Source organism: Miscanthus floridulus, chromosome 6 (assembly GCF_019320115.1).
Source record: "Miscanthus floridulus cultivar M001 chromosome 6, ASM1932011v1, whole genome shotgun sequence".
Classification (NCBI taxonomy): Eukaryota; Viridiplantae; Streptophyta; class Magnoliopsida; order Poales; family Poaceae; genus Miscanthus; species Miscanthus floridulus.
Window position 1 is genome coordinate 74,728,596 of NC_089585.1, and position 17,473 is coordinate 74,746,068.

The following is a 17,473-nucleotide window of genomic DNA, read 5'->3' on the forward strand; positions in this document are numbered from 1 at the left end:
AAAATGGTGTTCTTACCCCTATCCAGTAAGCTAATTATGATTTTGCTCTTCCTTTTTCAACTTTGTATTTTTACCCCTGTTATTTTGAACTGAAAGATCCGTTTGCCTCTGCTTCTGACGTCCGTCAGATGGACATGGATTAAACGAATTAAAAAAATTCTAAATCTGAAAAACAAAGGCCAAATGACCATAGTGCCCCTCGTCCTTGTCTCCTCATCCCAAACAAAGGCCATGACTCCAGGTTCGAGCACAGGGAGGGGCTGCTTCCAGGACGCGGGGCTGCCTCCCGATCGCAGCTCCAAGGTGCGGGCGCGGGGAGGCCGCAGCGCTCACCCACGGGTCGGCGTGCGCGCGTCGGGCGGCGGCGGCGGCGCCCTGCCGTGGCTCACCGGCGGCGTCCGCCTACAGGTCCCGGCGGCGCCCGGCCGCGGGTCGTCTTCTTCCTCTGGGCGCCCGGCTTCGTGGCTGCAGGGGTGGGCGGAGCGGCATCAGGGGTGGGCGGGCGGCCGGCTTCGTGGCTGCAGGGGCGGGCAGGCGGCTTTGGTGCCTTGCCGCGGCTCTCAGCGGCGCCTGGCCGCGGCTCCCGGTGGCGCCTAGCAGCGTGTCTCCGCGCCGCCTCCTCCCCTCCTTCCTCCGCTCCTCCTCCCCACACAGGCTCCCGTCCCGGTGGCCGCACTGCTGCCGAGCTCGTCGTCCCGGAGTCTTCCACGGGCCACGCTCGTGCCGCAGGGCAGGGGCGCCGCCGCGAGATGCGCGGTAGGGGTAAGATGGGAGGCCGCGAGGCGGAGGATGGTCGGGGTGAGGTGCGACACCGCCGTCGCCGAGAAGCCTGCCGGTGAGGAGGAGACGGCCGGCGAGAAGTTCGAGTACCAGGCTGAGGTGAGCTATCGAATTCGGGAATTTGGGATTGGGGTACATGAATTGTCACTTGTGTGCTGCATTCACTTATTCAGTATGCTGTTGCACTTTGCTGTTGGGCTGTGGCCAAATTCGTGTTTCGCGATTAACAGAACTCTGCTTGTCTTCATGGAATCTGCAATTGAACGCTTCTGTGTTTATGTAGCGTTTCTCTATGCCCTGCAGGTTAGCTGCTTGCTGGACTTAATTGTACACAGTTTGTATAGCCACAAGGAAGTATTTCTCCGTGAACTTGTAAGGCCAGTCATCTTCTCGGCGTGCACAATTGAATTGACTTGTTCTTATGACCAAGGATGAATTGCTGCTATTCACAAACTGCATTTCTACACCTCCTGAACAACTGAACTCTGACACAATTTATGTTGCCATCCAGTAACACGAGTGATGCACTGGATAAGCTGAGATTCCTCAGTGTAATGGATCCTTCTGTGTTGGTTGATGGTGGTGACTTGGTGATAAGGATTAAACCTGACTCAGAGGTTGGGACAGTCACTATCACGTAAGTTGTTCATTAAACCATTGTCAGTCACCATTTTAATTTATCAGATGTGATTAAAATCATTATTCAGACTCATTTTGTGAATGCTACAGAGATACTAGCATTGGAATGACTAAAGATGAACTCTACACTCTAGCAGTATGTGTGGAAAGCAGAGGCTGACAGCAGCTGTTACGTAATCAAGGAAGAAACTGATCCTGAGAAAATGCTGACACGTGGAACATAGATTACTCTTTATTTGAGAGTAAGAAACTTTAAAACTCTTTCTATATGATCTCTGCACTCTAGTAGAATTCTTATTGCCTTCTTGTTTCAGGATGATGACAAATACGAGTTTGCTGACCCTGCGAGGATTCAAGGCTTAGTTAAGAACTATTCGCAGTTTGTCTCATTCCCCATATATACATGGCAGGAGAAATCAAGAACAGTTGAGGTAGGATCGTGATATGGTTTATTGTAATTCTGCTTCCTTCTGCTACAATTATTGTATTTGCATCTATACCTATATTCCTTATCTGAACAGGTTGAAGAGGAGGAAGAATCAAAAGAAGGTGAAGAGGCTACTGAGGTTAGTTCTGTGTGAGTTATTTGAGTTCGAGTTCGGTCTCTCTGTTATTGCTATATCACCCTGCATGTATCCTCTTCTGTTATAGGGTGAAAAGCAGAAAAAGAAGAAAACTATAACTGAGAAATACTGGGACTGGGAATTGGCTAATGAAACGAAGCCCATATGGGTAAGCTGACCCTAATTTATGTGCTACCATATGGGTAAAACTGAGTACAATGAATTCTACAAGAAGACATTTAATGAGTTTCTGGATCTGCTGCAGTGGGTTTCTGGGGCGAACATTGTCACCTGGAATGCGGTTGCGGCAAGAAATTTGAAGGCGGGGAACGACGGCGAGGTGATGATGTTGGTGTCGCAGATGAGGAGTTGCCATGGTCCGGGGCTGGATTCTGTGACTATTGTGATTGGCCTCAGGGCATGTACTAGGAGTGGGTATCTGAGGATTGGCAAGGAGTTGCATGCTGTGTCTCTTCGTTTATGCTTTGATAGGCTTGAGCGCGTGGAGAGTTCATTGATCACAATGTACTCCAGATGCCAGATGATGAGCTTTGCATAAATAGTTTTGAATATTTATCAATATTAAATCTGAGTTCAAATAATTACAAGTTGTGCCAAATATGTTTGACCAAATTTAATCAATTGTCAGCATACAATAAAAAAGTCTAATTCCAAATCAGGGTAAAATCATAATTAGACATAACAAACAGGGGCAAAATCGCATGGGCATTCATGTCCTTTTGTACAAAGTTTAACACCGTTAGGGGTGGATGACAGAGCAGGAGCAAACTGATGCTTCGTGGATGGCACAGTAGGGGTAAATTCACAAAGTCAAAAAAAATAGGGGTAAAATCACAATTTCGATACAAAACAAGGGTACAAACGCAAGAGCCCCAAAGATTAATATCATATGTACAGGTTGAGAAATGTTAAAGACGAAGCATGTGCTCACTCACAACGTTGTGACACGCACGGGTTGGGCTCTGCGGTTTAGGCCACAACATAAACAGTGTGGCTAGCGTTGTCTTGGCGCGTGCGTCTGGACGATTGCACAACCCGTCTCTGTCCGCCTCACTCCGACTTGCACGTGTACCCCACCCTCAACGCTGCGCCCGCTGCTCCTCACGTCCGGATAGGCAGCCGTGCAGCTCGCCCCAACCTCGTGCGCACACCCTACCCTCCTGCTACGCCCCGCTACTTCCCCCTGTCCCCCTCTCTCTCTCTCTCCGCATGGGTGGGACCTGAGAGTCGACTCCCAGCTTGCTGCGCCCCGGTCTGCTAGTCCCTAGCTCTGCCGCGCCCCATCCCTCGACGTCCGGGCCGCACTCACCGTGCCCCCATGAAACACTTGGATGCAACATACATCGGACACAGATGAAACATTAGAAATATACTGTTGCAACATATGTGTGAAACATATGCCATCTCTAGATAAAACACTTGCAACATGTGTGTGAAACATATGCAACATCCAGATAAAAACACTTGTTGCAACATACATCTGAAACAAATGAAATATTTTTTCAAAACGCTTGCAACATACCACTGAAAATACTTGCAAAAATATGCAACAATCCCGATCTACTTTTGCAACATACATATGTAACAATTGCAACATAGTTCTAAAATATCTGAAACACTTGAAACATACATGTGCAAAATAGGAGAAGGGGGAGGCCGGGGCCGATCAATTCCAGTCGTTGGGGTGGGATCCGACTGCGCACGAGCACCACCAGCACTGGCCACGCTCCTGGGGGGCCTTGGCTAGGCGAGCACGACGAGGGAGCGAACGGCGCAGGTGAGCGGCGCGCGATGCGGCCGACGATGGGGGGAAGGGCATGACGCGCCCGACGAGCGTGCGGTGGGGGAAGGGGGCCGATAAGCAGATGAGACAGTGCGAATTTGTTTTTTTTTTCTGGAAGAAATAGGGCCTGCTCCTGTGGAGCCCGTGTTAGATCATTCTAGCAACATAAATGGTCTCAAGTTTTAAAGAAATTTTAAAAATAAAACAACGAACGGGCCTAGTGGGATAGTCTCACACGAAGCCCGGTAGGCCGAATTGCATGTGGAGCAGCGCCACCGTATACTCGGCGGATTTCCTACTCTGGCCCACGCCCGCCTTTGCCAAAGGCCTTCGCGATGGCTTTTCTTTCTTCTCCTCTTATTATCGTCCAGCCGCCCCCGCCGCCGCCGCTGCCGACGGCGAGCTCCCGCGGCGAGTCGAGCCGCCGTCTCAGACCCTAAGCCCTAGTTCCAGCCCACCCAGTCCCTTAACCATGGAGGATGCCCTCGCACCGCCGTCTGTGACGCCGACCCCCTCCCCCCTCGCCGCCGCTGCCGTCCTCACTCGCCGGCGGTCACACCTCGACAGCGCCTCCTTCCGCACGCTCTCCCGCCTCTTCTCCCACTGCCTCCACATCAACCCATCGCCCTGCGGCACCGCGCCGCCCGAGCCCGTGCCCGTCGCCGCGGACCCTGTCGGTGGGGACTCCAACGATTCCCCAGAAAGGCCTAATGGCGCCGATTTTGATCGGCTGAATGATGTGGAAATCGAGGCGGTGGATGCGGGAGGCCCTTCTCTCCACGGGGCCGTCTATCAACCGGCCGCGGCGAACCCTACCCTCGACCTGGGTGAGGCTGAGGCTCTGCAGCTCGGGGGTGCGGACGCTGTAGTTGTAGAAAGCACCTCGTGTATGACCAGAGCCGAGGTGGAGGAATCAGCGGTACCCGTGGTAGAAAGCACCTCGTGTAAGACCAGCGCTGAGGTGGAGGGGTCAGCGGTTGGAGCTGGACTGGCGGCGGTGGAGGACGTATCTTTGAAGTCGGTGGAGTCTCTCTTGGAGACGAGGGTTGACGAATCGGTAGAGGTAGCAGTGGGTGATGATGGAGGCCGTCTTCTGCTTGAAGCGATGATGACAGACTTTACAGGGTTGATTGATGATGTTGATACTGGAGTGATATCAGCACAGAGTTGTACAGTTTCTGGAGGTGACCTGCAGAATAGCAAGGCATCTGAGGATTCGAAACAACTGGATGGTGTTGGGATTGAAGGGGGAGAACCTCTTAGAAATTGTGATCATCGGCAGCACGATGGTGATGGTTTCGAGGAAGGAGAGATTGAGGGCGAGTTTCCGGATTTGGGTTCAGAAGAATCTGGAGATTCCGAGCATGGAGATGAAGATGGTGAAGATGAGAAATTGGAAGGCAATTCCATCGGCAGAGGCTCAGGGGCGGATAAAACTTGTGATCATGGCACAGGGTTGGGGAATTTGCACTCAACACCTGAAATAGGAAATGATCATCTTATACTGAACAGGGATGCTATTGTCAGAGGTGATGCACAAATACCTGTTACCAGGGCTCAAGCTGTCACTTATGATGACATTCTGGATTGGAATGAGACTCCGCTGCCTGACAATGAGGTATCCGATACTGGTTTCAAATGTTATTGTTTGTTGCTTCTTCTGTCTGTTAGTCGCTGAATTCTCACTCTTGGTAGTAGGAGAATTCTTACTCTCATCGAGAGAGGATGACACTAGGAGTTGGGGCAATTTTCTTGTCTATTTCTCACACAAGCTCACACAAATGCCATGCCAACCCAAGGGGTTGGGGTTACATATTTATAGGCTGCTAGCCAGCCAAGCATATGCCAAGATGCTAGTCTAAGATGCTAGTCTAAGATGCTAATATGCTGTCCTAGCTAAGATGCTGTCCTCTAGTCTAAGATGCTGTCCTCTAAGATGCTGTCCTCTAGTCTAAGATGCTGTCCTAAAAACAGAAAAACAGCCACAAGGACCATGACCATGTGAGCATCATAGCCCCACAAAGACCAGCCACACATGAGACTTATCCATCATTCTCCCCCTAAGTCTTGTGCGTCGTCTTGTGGGAGAGTTGAACCATCCCGGTCCTGGAGCAGAGCTCAAGGAACTTGATCCTCCCAAGGGGCTTGGTGAGCAGGTCCGCAAGCTGGTCCTTGGTGTTGATGTAGCTCGCCTTGATGCTCCCTTCCTCCAAACAGCTTCGGATGAAGTGGTACCTCACCCGGATGTGCTTGCTGCGTTCGTGGAACACGGGGTTCTTTGCCAGGGCCAGAGCGGACTTGCTGTCCACCCTGAGCTCCACCGCTCTAGTGTCTCTGCCGAGGAGATCACCAAGCAGTCGAGCGAGCCAGAGCGCCTGAGTCGAAGCGGTGGAGGCCGCTATGTACTCGGCCTCGCAGCTGGACAGGGCCACCACCTGCTGCTTGACCGACTGCCAGCTAACGAGGCACTTGCCGAGGAAGAAGAGGATCCCGCTCGTGCTCTTGCTGGTGTCGATGTCGCCGGCGTGGTCGCTGTCGCTGTACCCGACGAAGTGTGCCGCCCCAGGGCACCTCGGGTAGTAGAGGCCGTGGTCGAGAGTCCCCGCAACATAGCGGATGATCCTCTTCACAGCCTGCTGGTGCTCCGTCGTCGGTCGCTGCATGAACCGACTAACGTAGCCGACGGAGAATGCCAAGTCCGGCCGTGTGTGGGCGAGGTAGCGAAGGCTCCCCACAAGACGCCGGTACTGCGTAGCGTCCACCTCCTCCGTCGTGCTGTCGCGGCTCAGCTTCAGCCTCTCCTCCATCGGAGTGAGAGCTGGGTTGCAGTCGGTGAGCCCAGCTAGCTCAACGACGCGCTTGGCGTAGGCGGTCTGTCGAAGCGTGATCCCAGAGTCATCCTGGTGTACCTCGATTCCCAGGTAGAAGGAGAGAGGCCCCAGGTCACTCATCTGGAAGGTGGCCTTCATCTCTTCCTTGAATGCCGCCACCTCCGCATCCTTGGTGCCGGTGATCACCAAGTCGTCGACGTAGACACCCACCAACAGGGCATTACCTCCATTGCCCCGTCGGTAGATGGCCGCCTCGTGCGGGCTTTGCTCGAAGCCCATCCCCTTTAGCGTGGAATCCAGCTTGGCATTCCACGCCCTCGGTGCCTGTCGCAAGCCATAGAGGGCCTTGCGCAGGCGGAGCACCTTGCCCTCCTTGCCGGGGATCGCAAATCCCGGCGGCTGGTGCACGTAGACCTCCTCCTTCAAGTCGCCGTTAAGGAACGCCGACTTGACGTCCATGTGATGAACACGCCAGCCCTCCTGGGCAGCTAGCGCAAGGAGGAGTCGCACGGACTCCATCCGTGCCACGGGAGCAAAGGCGTCGTCGAAGTCGACCCCCTCCTGCTGCACGAAACCTCGTGCCACCAAGCGAGCCTTGTGCTTGACGATGGCACCGGCTTCATCCCTCTTCAGCTTGTACACCCACTTAAGGGTGATCGCGCGATGACCACGAGGAAGGTCAGCAAGCTCCCAGGTGCGGTTCTTCTCAACCGCATCCATCTCCAACTGCATCGCGGCGCGCCATGCCGCGTGTCTCTCGGCCTCTGCGAACGACCGAGGCTCGCCGTCGTCACACGCAAGGTGCAACTGCGCCTCCAGGTCCTCCAGGTCATGAGGCACCAGTCCCGGCACCAACTGGTCGCCGAGAAGGTTCTCCATCGTACGGTACCGCAACGGCTCGCCGTCGTGGTACGCGTCGATGCGCTCCTCGTCGTGAGAGAGCGGAGTAGCGAGCTCAACCGGGCTATGCTCGACACGAGCTGGTATTGGAGTAGACGTGCCCGGAGAGGTGCCTGTCGGTGCTGGAGTGCGTGGCGTTGCCGGCTGTGGTGAAGCCGGCGAAGAACTCATCGCAGCCGAGGTCCTGGCTGGAGAGCGTGGAGCTGTCGGAGTAGCAGGCGCCGGGGTCGGTGGAGGCTCGGGGACTGGGGTAGACGCGCTCGCCGAAGAAGAGCTGCCTACTCCCCCAGCTCCCTCGAAGTGGACGTACTCGACAGTGAAGTCGTCGTAAGTCGGAGCCGAGCCATCGTCCACCGCCTTGTCCCACGCCCATCCTCGCCCTTCGTCGAACACAACGTCGCGCGCCGTGCGCACACGCTGTGTCTTCGGGTCGAGGATGCGGTAGGCCTTCGAGCCCTCCGCGTAGCCGATGAACACTCCCGGAGTGCTCCTGTCGTCGAGCTTGCTGATGTGGCCAAGCTCCTTGGCGAACGCGAGGCAGCCGAAGACCCGCAAGTGGGAGACCGCCGGCTTGCGCCCATGCCAAGCCTCGTACGGCGTCCTGCCGTCGAGCGCCTTGGTAGGCGAGCGGTTGAGGATGTAGACGGCCGTCACCACCGCCTCTCCCCAGAAGACAGCCGGCATCCCCCTCTGCTTGAGGAGGGCCCGAGCCATCCCCATAACCGTCTGGTTGCGCCGCTCGACGACGCCGTTCTGCTGCGGGCTGTACGGCGCGGAGTAGTGGCGCTGAATGCCCTCGTCAGCGCAGTACGACGCGAACTCAGCCGCCGTGAATTCGCCGCCGTTGTCGGTGCGCAACACGCGCAGCTTGCGGCCGCACTCCGCCTCCGCAGAAGCCTGCGCGCGTCTGATGGCGTCCGCAGCCTCTCCCTTGCTGCCGAGGACCATCACCCACATGTAGCGGGAGAGGTCGTCGACGAGCAGCAGGAAGTAGCGTCGTCCTCCCGGTGTGGCCGGTGTCACCGGGCCACACAAGTCCCCGTGCACGAGCTCGAGCCTCTCCTTGGCTCGAAAGCTCGCCTGCTGGGGAAAGGGGAGTCGCCTCTGCTTCGTCAACACGCAGACGTCGCAGAGCTGCTCCACATGGTCGAGGCACGGCAGGCCTCGCACCATCTCCGTGGCACTGAGCCGCTTCAGGGCCTCAAAGTGAAGGTGCCCGAAACGCTCGTGCCACTGCCACGCCTCGTCGTCCCGACGAGCAGCGAGACAGAGGGGTTGTGCCACCTGCACGTTAAGGACGTAGAGTCGATTTGCGCTTCTGGATACCTTGGCAAGAAGGCGACGACGACGATCCCAAATCCTCATGACTCCGTCCTCAACCACCACGCGCGAACCGTTCTCATCCAGCTGTCCCAAGCTGATGATGGAGTTCCTCAACGCGGGGATGTAGTAGACTCCGGTGAGCAGCCTGTGCTCACCAGACACGGCGGTGAAGATGATGGAGCCGACGCCCTTGATCTCCACGCCGGAGGCATCCCCAAACTTGACGGAGCCTCGGACGCTAGAGTCAAGCTCGGTGAAGAACTCCCGTCGACCGGTCATGTGATGGGTGGCGCCGGTGTCGAGGCACCACCCGTCAGTCTTGTCGTTGCCGGAGCTGTCGCCGAGGAGGGCGTGTGCTTTTGGCTCGTCAAGGTGGAGGAGAGCCGCTGCGGCCGGTGCCGCTGGAGGTAGCTCGATGCTGGCATGTGCCATGAACAGAGCCGGCTCCTCCTCCTCCGCCTGTGCGACGTGGGCCTGGCCGCGTCGTGGCTGTCGACAGTCCTTGGCCCAATGGCCAAGCTGGCCGCAGTTGCGGCAGGCGTCGTCTCGTGCCGGCTTGTGCCTACCGGCGGCGCCGCCCTGGGCGCCTCCGCGGGCATCACCCTCGGCACGTCCTCGCGCCCCGGCCTGGGCGTCTCTGCGCGCCTTGCGTGGCTTGCCACGCTTGCGGCCGCCTGTCGCGGAAGAAGGCTCCCCCTTCCTCCGGTCACCCTGGCTGGCAAGCCACTGCTCCCGAGTGAGAAGGAGCTTCCCGCCAGTGGTGATGGGCCCCGAGAGGGACTGTGGCTCATCACTATCGACGACCTTGAGGCGACCTATCGCCTCCTCGATCGACATCGTGGAGAGATCCAGCAGCGACTCGATCGAGCGAGCCATCTGCTTGTACTTCTCGGGGACGCAGCGGAAGAGCTTTTCGACAGCTCTCTCCTCACCGTAGGTGTCGTCGCCGAACTGCACCATCTTCTGCAACAGAGTGTTGAGACGGAGAGCAAAGTCATCAACGTCCTCACCTGGCTTGAAGGCCAGGTTCTCCCACTCCTTGCGAAGTGCCTGCAGTGTGGACTTGCGGGCGCGGTCGCTGCCGATGCGTGCCGCAGCGATGGCGTCCCAAGCCTCCTTGGCAGTCCGCTTGCTGGTAAGCGAGAACTGCATCTCGGGCGGGACTGCAGCGATGAGAGCATCCAGCGCCCGTCGATCTAGGTCGTAGTCGACGTCGCCGTACCGGACTGCCTCCCACATGTGTCGCACCTGGAGCTTTACCCTCATCACCGCAGCCCACTCGACGTAGTTGGTCTTGGTGAGGGTAGGCCACCCACCGCCGGGACCGACGTCCCTGACAACAGCCTGGAGCCCGTGGTAACCACGGTACCGATCCGGGGAGAGAGAGCCATGCTGCCTGTGAAGGCCGCGCTCTCCATCGACCCGTCGGTACCGATCCGGGGAGAGAGAGCCACGCTGCCTGTGAAGGCCGCGCTCTCCATCGACCCGTCCGCCACCGTTGCCGTGCGCGCCTCCTCCAGGAGCGCCGCCGCCGTGCGCGCCTCCTCCAGGAGCGCCACCGGCGCGTCCGCGCCTGTCTGGGCTGCCGCCGCGCTCGTGGGCGTGCGCGGCTGCCCTAGGAGCGCCACCGCCGTGCGCGCCTCCTCCAGGAGCGCCGCCAGCGCGTCCGCGCCTGTCTGGGCTGCCGCCACGCTCGTGGACGTGCGCGGCTGTCCACTGCGCCGCCCGCGCTCGCGCTGCCTCCCTCTCTAGCAGCTCGAGGTCCGCGTCGGCGGAGTCGTCAGCGGAAATGGAGCTGTCGATGCTGCCGCGCAGAGCCTCGACCTCCGCTGCCGCCGCACGCGCTGCATTCGCCGCCGCCGCTGCTTCCGCCTCCGCTCTGGCTGCTGCCAGCTCCGCCGCTGCTAGCCTCGACGCCCTTGCCGCCGCCGCAGCGGTCTCTGCCGCCGCTCGCTCGCGTTCCTCTGCCGCGGCAAGTTCGGCCTCCTGCCGACGCCGCGTGCTCGAGGCGACCGAGTGCTGAGACTGCCCTGCGGACATGACGCGCTACCGGGGGGCTGCTGCGTGGGGAGAGGGCTGCTTCAGACGAGCTAGGAGAGGAGTGAACAGGAGCGGCCGGAGGAGCTGCTGCTGCCAACAGCTGGGGCTGTTGTGGGGCTGGGAGAGAAGATGAGCAAGAGATGCTCAGGCTACAGGATAATACGGCTCTGATACCACTTGTTAGTCGCTGAATTCTCACTCTTGGTAGTAGGAGAATTCTTACTCTCATCGAGAGAGGATGACACTAGGAGTTGGGGCAATTTTCTTGTCTATTTCTCACACAAGCTCACACAAATGCCATGCCAACCCAAGGGGTTGGGGTTACATATTTATAGGCTGCTAGCCAGCCAAGCATATGCCAAGATGCTAGTCTAAGATGCTAGTCTAAGATGCTAATATGCTGTCCTAGCTAAGATGCTGTCCTCTAGTCTAAGATGCTGTCCTCTAAGATGCTGTCCTCTAGTCTAAGATGCTGTCCTAAAAACAGAAAAACAGCCACAAGGACCATGACCATGTGAGCATCATAGCCCCACAAAGACCAGCCACACATGAGACTTATCCATCACTGTCTATCCATGCATTTTTCCAGTTCATTTACCTAGTGAGGTTTAATGTTTCCTGTGCTGCCTTTTTTAAATGAATTCAATATATTTTTTAATCTTACATGTCAAGGTTATAAGCTACATCTTAAAATGATACATGTGCGCTCTGTAACATCCTGTTCGTTTCATGTCAAAACCAAAGAGGATTGGAGGGGATTGAGGGGGATTAAATCCCCTACAAGTCAAATCCTCCTCAACCCCCTTCAATCCCCTTGATTTTGGGATCAAACAAACAAGGCCTAAGAGGAGCACAAAACTCCTTGCTGCAGATGGCCATCTTCATGCCTTGATCACAATAGGTTCCTCTCTGCTGATATATATTTGAATATGCTAATTTTCAGTATCTGCCTTTCCAATCTATTACAGGCTCCCAACCCTGGGAAGAAGAGAAAACACACTCTGACAGAACAGAGGAAGGCTAAAAAGACGGTATGTTATAGTCTTGACACCATTTGAGTTCCAATCGCTTTTGTATGCATTGTTTCTTCTGAAGTGTGAAATTTGCTCTCTAATGTTATTGACAATTGACATCCAGAAAAATAAAAGAATCAACCGGGCACTGCAACGGATAGCTGATGGAGTCAAAAGACCAAAACTTACTCCTGTTATAAAGCCAAAAAAACCTTGCTACTTCTATGACCATGGGAAGTGCCAGCAGGTGAGTATTATATGGCCAACGTAACTTATTTCCTTATATCTATTCACTTCAAGCAGATTGTGTTTTCATGTAATGCTGCTTCTCTTTTTACATTCTTTGCCTTATTTTAGGCTGAAAGTTCATCAATGGTTCTGGTTTCCTTGTACTGTGATTTAGTCATCATCACAAATTCCTGATTGCTAGATATCATGGTCAAGCCGTATCAAATGCAAAATTTGTTTAAATAACGAAATTGTCGATTTATACTTTTTTTTTCTCGAAAACGCAGGAGAGCTGCGCTTCATTATATTAAGAAGAGAATAAAGGGCAAGAGCCCAAACAACACCTCACACACCACACACACACTCACGCCCCAACTGTTGTCGATTTTATACTTAGTGGATATTATTTTTAAAATAACAGATATATTAACTAATTTTTTTACTGATTGTTTGTCGATTCTTCTGATTTTCCTTTTCTCTTTTGCAGGGCAATAATTGCAAGTATTCCCATGATTTTACACCTTCAACAAAATCTAAGGTACCTATATATTGAACTTATCATGATTGTAGTGTTTTTTATGCATTATAGTTATTATAGTTAGACTATTATATGGGTAGTTCACTAGTTTGTTTCTCTAAAGCGGTTTGTCCTTCAAAGTATACCTATTTTCCAAAGCCATCACTCAATCCATACTGAGTTACTGTCCTAATTCTGCTTTTATATTTAGGAATAGGGTACCACCCACTTAAAAAAAGCAGAACGCATTTCATCCTCACTTATGCATACTTAATACGTCAATAATGCTTCATTTCGACCTGTGCAAGATGCTGCTCCCTCCGTTCGAAATTGTAAGTTGTTTTGGCTTTTCTAGATACATAGCTTTTATTATGTATCTAGACATAATGTGTATCTAAGTGCATAGCAAAAGCTATGGATCTAGAAAAGCTAGAACGACTTGCAATTTGGAATGGAGGGAGTAAAACAAAATATCCGTATCGGTGCTTATAATTAAGTTTTGCACGATGGGTGCTAACATGGTATTTGTAATTGGAATGTATGTTATTCCAAGGATCTGTTCAGATGGGGTGGAGTGCTAACTGCTAACCTCAGCTTTATCAAAGTGCATCTAAATTTCCTCTTACATGGATGTGTTGCATGACATGTTTTTTCTAATGTCTTCTCATTTCTTGCAGCCCTGCACACATTTTGCATGTGGTTCTTGTTTGAAAGGAGAAGAGTGTCCATATGACCATGAGTTGTCAAAGTACGAATGCCATAACTACAAAAACAATGGCATGTGTGCCAGAGGTGATAAATGCAAATTCTCTCATGTGGTACGTAATTGACCTAATTATTTCTGGCATTTTACTTATTTAAGTGTAATAGCCTGGGACAATTTAATTTCCACTGAGTAATTTATACAAATTTCATTCTTTATCAGATGCGAGCTACAGAAGGTACTCCCACACAAGATGCAAAGACTTCTGATGCTTCACTGGCATATGAGAAAACAAACCTCAGGGAACATACAAGAAGCCAGAAGAACACAACAGTTCACAATGGTGCTCCTAGTAGTTCTATCCTTAGAAACCTCGCTGGTGTCTCTAGCAAATCTCAGAATGTTTCTAATCATATTCCAAAGGGTGTGCAGTTTCGTCCCTTTGGTAAAGGTCAATCGAATTTGAGCAGCCTGCACCTGGATGCTTTGTCCATGGAGAAGCAAAGGAATGCAAATGATACTCAGCATAACCTCGGAGGACATGAAGCAGAAAGGCAAAAAATTGTGAAGCAAAGTTGCCAGAAACCGAATCTATTGCTAGAAGATAAGAATTCTTCAAAAGAAGCTACTAGGCATCCATGTTCAGACCCGAAAAAAGCTACTTTACCTGTTGATTCTATTGCAACACCTCGATCAATACATACTCAGCATGAAGTCTCAGAGGCTTCTAGGATTTTGCAGGAGTTCTTGTTTGGTGCTGGCAGTTAGAGGAAAGTACGTGTGAACTATTCTGCCTGTTGATACCTGTATTTTGCACTATATATTAAGTCAATATAAAATTTCGCTGGTTGCTGTTTACATGGATTGAATTCATGCCCATGTCCATTTGACTCTTCCGATACTGCCAGTTTCCTTGCTGTAACTGCATATCAAAGTTTTTCTATTTTGGCTTCTTGCAAGGTCAACAGGAAAATTTCACTGTAGGCGAATGTATATAGTTGTTTTGGTACTAATAAAGTTGACCGGGGACTTAATTTTGCAGAAGATGGTACATGTTTACTATTTCTCTGGTCTTCAAAGGATCTTTTGTGGACTCCTTGAATAAGTTCAACCCACACTGTAGTTACATGGAGCAAATAGTTGGATGAGCTTACTGGTATGACAGATTGCCTCTTCCAATTAATACTTGCATGAACTAACTCAACATGTACATGAGTAACTCCTTGGACTAACTTTGACATATAATTATAGTGAACTTCACTTTGGAAGTCATTTCTCAGTTAAGATGTGAACTTTACTTCTTTCTTCATGTGGTTTATGTGAATTTGTGCATAATAGTAATCCATGACTTACCATCCCCATGTTTTTGATACACAATGTTCATTATATTGACGGATTAATTCTCCCTGTGCCACCAATAATTCATGAATTCCCTATATGCCATCGCCTGTGTTGGCATATAGGGATTTCAGTGGTTTTGCTGTGGCACAGGGATAATTGCATCAACTTGTGTGCAATTCCTCTGTTGAATTTATTGATGCTGTTCTTTTTCTATGTAAAATGGAGGAATGAAAATTTTCATGATCTTGATGGAGCAGCTTTGACAACTATATCTTGCCTTGATGTATCCGTAGTTGTATAAGCGTTGACAATTTTTGTAAGTATCCTGTTACTGACAATAGGGCTTGCTTAGTTGATTCCTTGTGAGTTATCCACAGCTTTGATACAGAAATCTGACGTGATCCCTTTGCTTAGATGTCATGGAAAAGTTGAACCTCAAGTCACGAGGTAGCACAACGGGACTTGATGTGTCATTATTCGGTTCCTAACAAGCGGACTGTTTTGTGAGGCACCTCCCCTCCTTTCTGGTGGGTTCCGTACATTGCTTTCTGTTGAGCTGTCTATTGAAATATGCTTCCCCATGAAAACATACTGTGTGTGGGCCGATTTCTCCAGCTGCTTTGGTATCAAGCTTCTGCCTTGCCTTTAGAAAGAGTTTGAGGAAAGAAAAGTGATCTTGTCAACTTTTTTTTTTTTTTCATGCCAGGGAACACAGATTCCTATTCCTCCATGCAAGAGCTTTACGTCCGTTTGCCACATGAGAATGGCAGGCAGCTATCGGGGCTCCAGTTTAGTCTTGGATCATCCTCATGATTCAGGACACATCTGTGGCAGACTTGTGGGTACCTTCCTGGCGACCAACATTAGCCTGGTGCAGTGCATGGTCTGGGCTTTGCATGCATGCATGCAATACCCCCGGGATCTCCATTCCGATCTCTTGGGTTGAGAATTACTTGTGAAGTATTATAGCTGAAATGATTGTGGTACGCCATATAGCAGATGCTGAAGGCCCCAGGTATGTGCTGGACTGATCCGTGCGGCTGCTGCCCCGTGCCTACTTGTGTGCTGTCGAAATCTCTGCAGATGATGCATCGTTTCAGAGTTACATTCACATGGTCACTGAGAGGGTTCACATGCTGATTCATCACTGCAGCTTGCCATGGCATGTGAGTTGTGTCCCTCTACGCCTGACCGTCGTCACATGACCAGGTGACTGACGCTGTTTCTCACTACTACAACAGTCAAGTTTGTTCTGTCCATTATATGATGGTGTCCAATTCCTTTGAACAAATTACCCTACCCTCGGCAGTAAATCCACGGCTCCGTGCTCTCTTGTTTCTTTGTGTGTGTTTGCGCTTGCACGCCCGTGTCGAAGGAGGGGTTCACATGCAACTGTCATTTTCCATTTACCAAGAATCCGGGCCGAGGTGTGTGTGGTGGTTATCTTGATTTGCCAAGTATTACTGTCACTGTCACTCCCGAAAGGAAAGCAGCTGAGTCGAAATTATGGTCTGAGCGACATTGTGCGGCTCAACATGTACTTTGTGCTTCACGTCATGGGAACTGGATAGGTTCATTCACGTGTCGTTGTGGGCGTAGTTAATTTGTCGCTTTCTCTTGCTATTTGTGCAGAATTTGCGTTGGCAATAACAAGTTTACCAAGGGTCCACTTTTATATGTGGTCGCACGAAAGAATGTGACGTGTTATATTGTATAGCGATTTACCCGTGAGCTCAAGCAGAAAGCAGAATACGTGTTTTCTTTTCTGAAAAAAAAAACAAAAAAAACATTTCGGCTGTGTAGCATAGAAGAGAACAGCAGGAAAAAAAAAAGGATGACAGATGCTCGATCCTGCACCTTCTTGTCACCTCTGCTCCTCCAAGCATGACAGTTCGATACATCATTCTTGTAGCTGTGGATTTTGTTTCTGAATGTCAGGCTTGTATGAGTTCACAGCAATGTTTGCTCGGCTTGGTTACATACCACAAAATATCTTCCCATTATTCATTTACTATCATTATCATCTGAAAGGTTGATGTAGCTAAACACAGCCTGCTTTCTGCAGCATTTCGTCATATCTGTCAGTTGCCTCTTATACGCCGCAAACATTTTGAGCAGCTGAGGCAGGGTTGAACGGTTTCTGTTTTTATTTGGTCAACATTGGACTGAACCAAACCAATACACTTATAGTCTTGTAGACCCACAAAGACAAGTAGTAAGATGAGAGCACAGGCTCTGGTTTTGGAAAAAAAAATATATAATTGCATGACTCTTTAGGGCATTTCTTTTCATATTGTAGACCCACAAAGACAAGTAGTAAGATGAGAGCACAGGCTCTGGTTTTGGAAAAAAAAAATATATAATTGCATGACTCTTTAGGGCATTTCTTTTCATATTCAGCCTATGACATGTGTCTCTCCCATTTGTGGTTTGTCACCCTTGACATCATGCCACTTGCATTGTGTTTTATGCTTCAGTACTTGCCATTTCCTTTTGCACTGCTGTCATGAATGTGCAATAGAGGAAGGAAAAATGAAAGGGTGATAAACAAATCTCATGAACACTATGAAGTTATTTTCTTGTAAAAAAACCTGCATTATTTTTTTTCTTATGAACACCCCATTTCCAAGATAGCAGCTAGTCTAGTAAAATTTTTGGGCTCATCAGCTGAATTGTTGGACGCCGCAAAGTGAGCAGAAATGTGATGCATGTACGCTACTTTTCAAGATGCTCCGTGTGACTCTGCACTCCGTTTTCGGCTGGATTGGCTTATAAGCCATGAGAGTACTGC

The 17,473-nt window shown here is 51.2% G+C and overlaps 1 protein-coding gene and 1 pseudogene across 6 annotated transcripts; both read left to right on the plus strand.

Moving 5' to 3' along the window:
• The first annotated feature begins 259 nt into the window (after positions 1–259).
• Positions 260–2,541, plus strand: LOC136460707 (heat shock protein 90-5, chloroplastic-like; annotated as a pseudogene).
• A 1,561-nt stretch (positions 2,542–4,102) lies between these two features.
• On the plus strand, positions 4,103–16,421 carry LOC136458393 (zinc finger CCCH domain-containing protein 7-like). Of its 6 annotated transcripts, XR_010759983.1 has the most exons (11): positions 4,103–5,404; positions 11,849–11,911; positions 12,018–12,140; positions 12,609–12,659; positions 13,316–13,456; positions 13,564–14,115; positions 14,384–14,497; positions 14,908–14,998; positions 15,097–15,209; positions 15,389–15,891; positions 15,992–16,420. XR_010759983.1 is itself a non-coding variant. In XM_066458335.1 (7 exons), the coding sequence occupies exons 1-6, from the start codon at positions 4,259–4,261 to the stop codon at positions 14,107–14,109; spliced, it is 2,070 nt and encodes a 689-aa protein (XP_066314432.1). In that variant the 5' UTR covers positions 4,103–4,258; the 3' UTR covers positions 14,110–14,115; positions 14,384–14,848. The 6 variants fall into 6 exon arrangements, 2 of the variants coding, with proteins under 2 accessions (XP_066314432.1, XP_066314431.1); XR_010759984.1 differs by having other exon boundaries at positions 15,389–16,421; XR_010759985.1 differs by having other exon boundaries at positions 14,940–14,998; positions 15,389–16,420.
• The last annotated feature ends 1,052 nt before the right edge of the window (positions 16,422–17,473 follow it).

What these genes read in the sequence shown, in the direction of transcription:
- LOC136458393 (XM_066458335.1), top strand. Translation starts at nt 4,259, where the DNA reads ATGGAGGATGCCCTCGCACCGCCGTCTGTGACGCCGACCCCCTCCCCC. An exon ending in CTCCGCTGCCTGACAATGAG is followed by an intron (nt 5,405 to 11,848) that starts GTATCCGATACT and finishes AATCTATTACAG; the next exon opens with GCTCCCAACCCTGGGAAGAA. An exon ending in ACCATGGGAAGTGCCAGCAG is followed by an intron (nt 12,141 to 12,608) that starts GTGAGTATTATA and finishes TCTCTTTTGCAG; the next exon opens with GGCAATAATTGCAAGTATTC.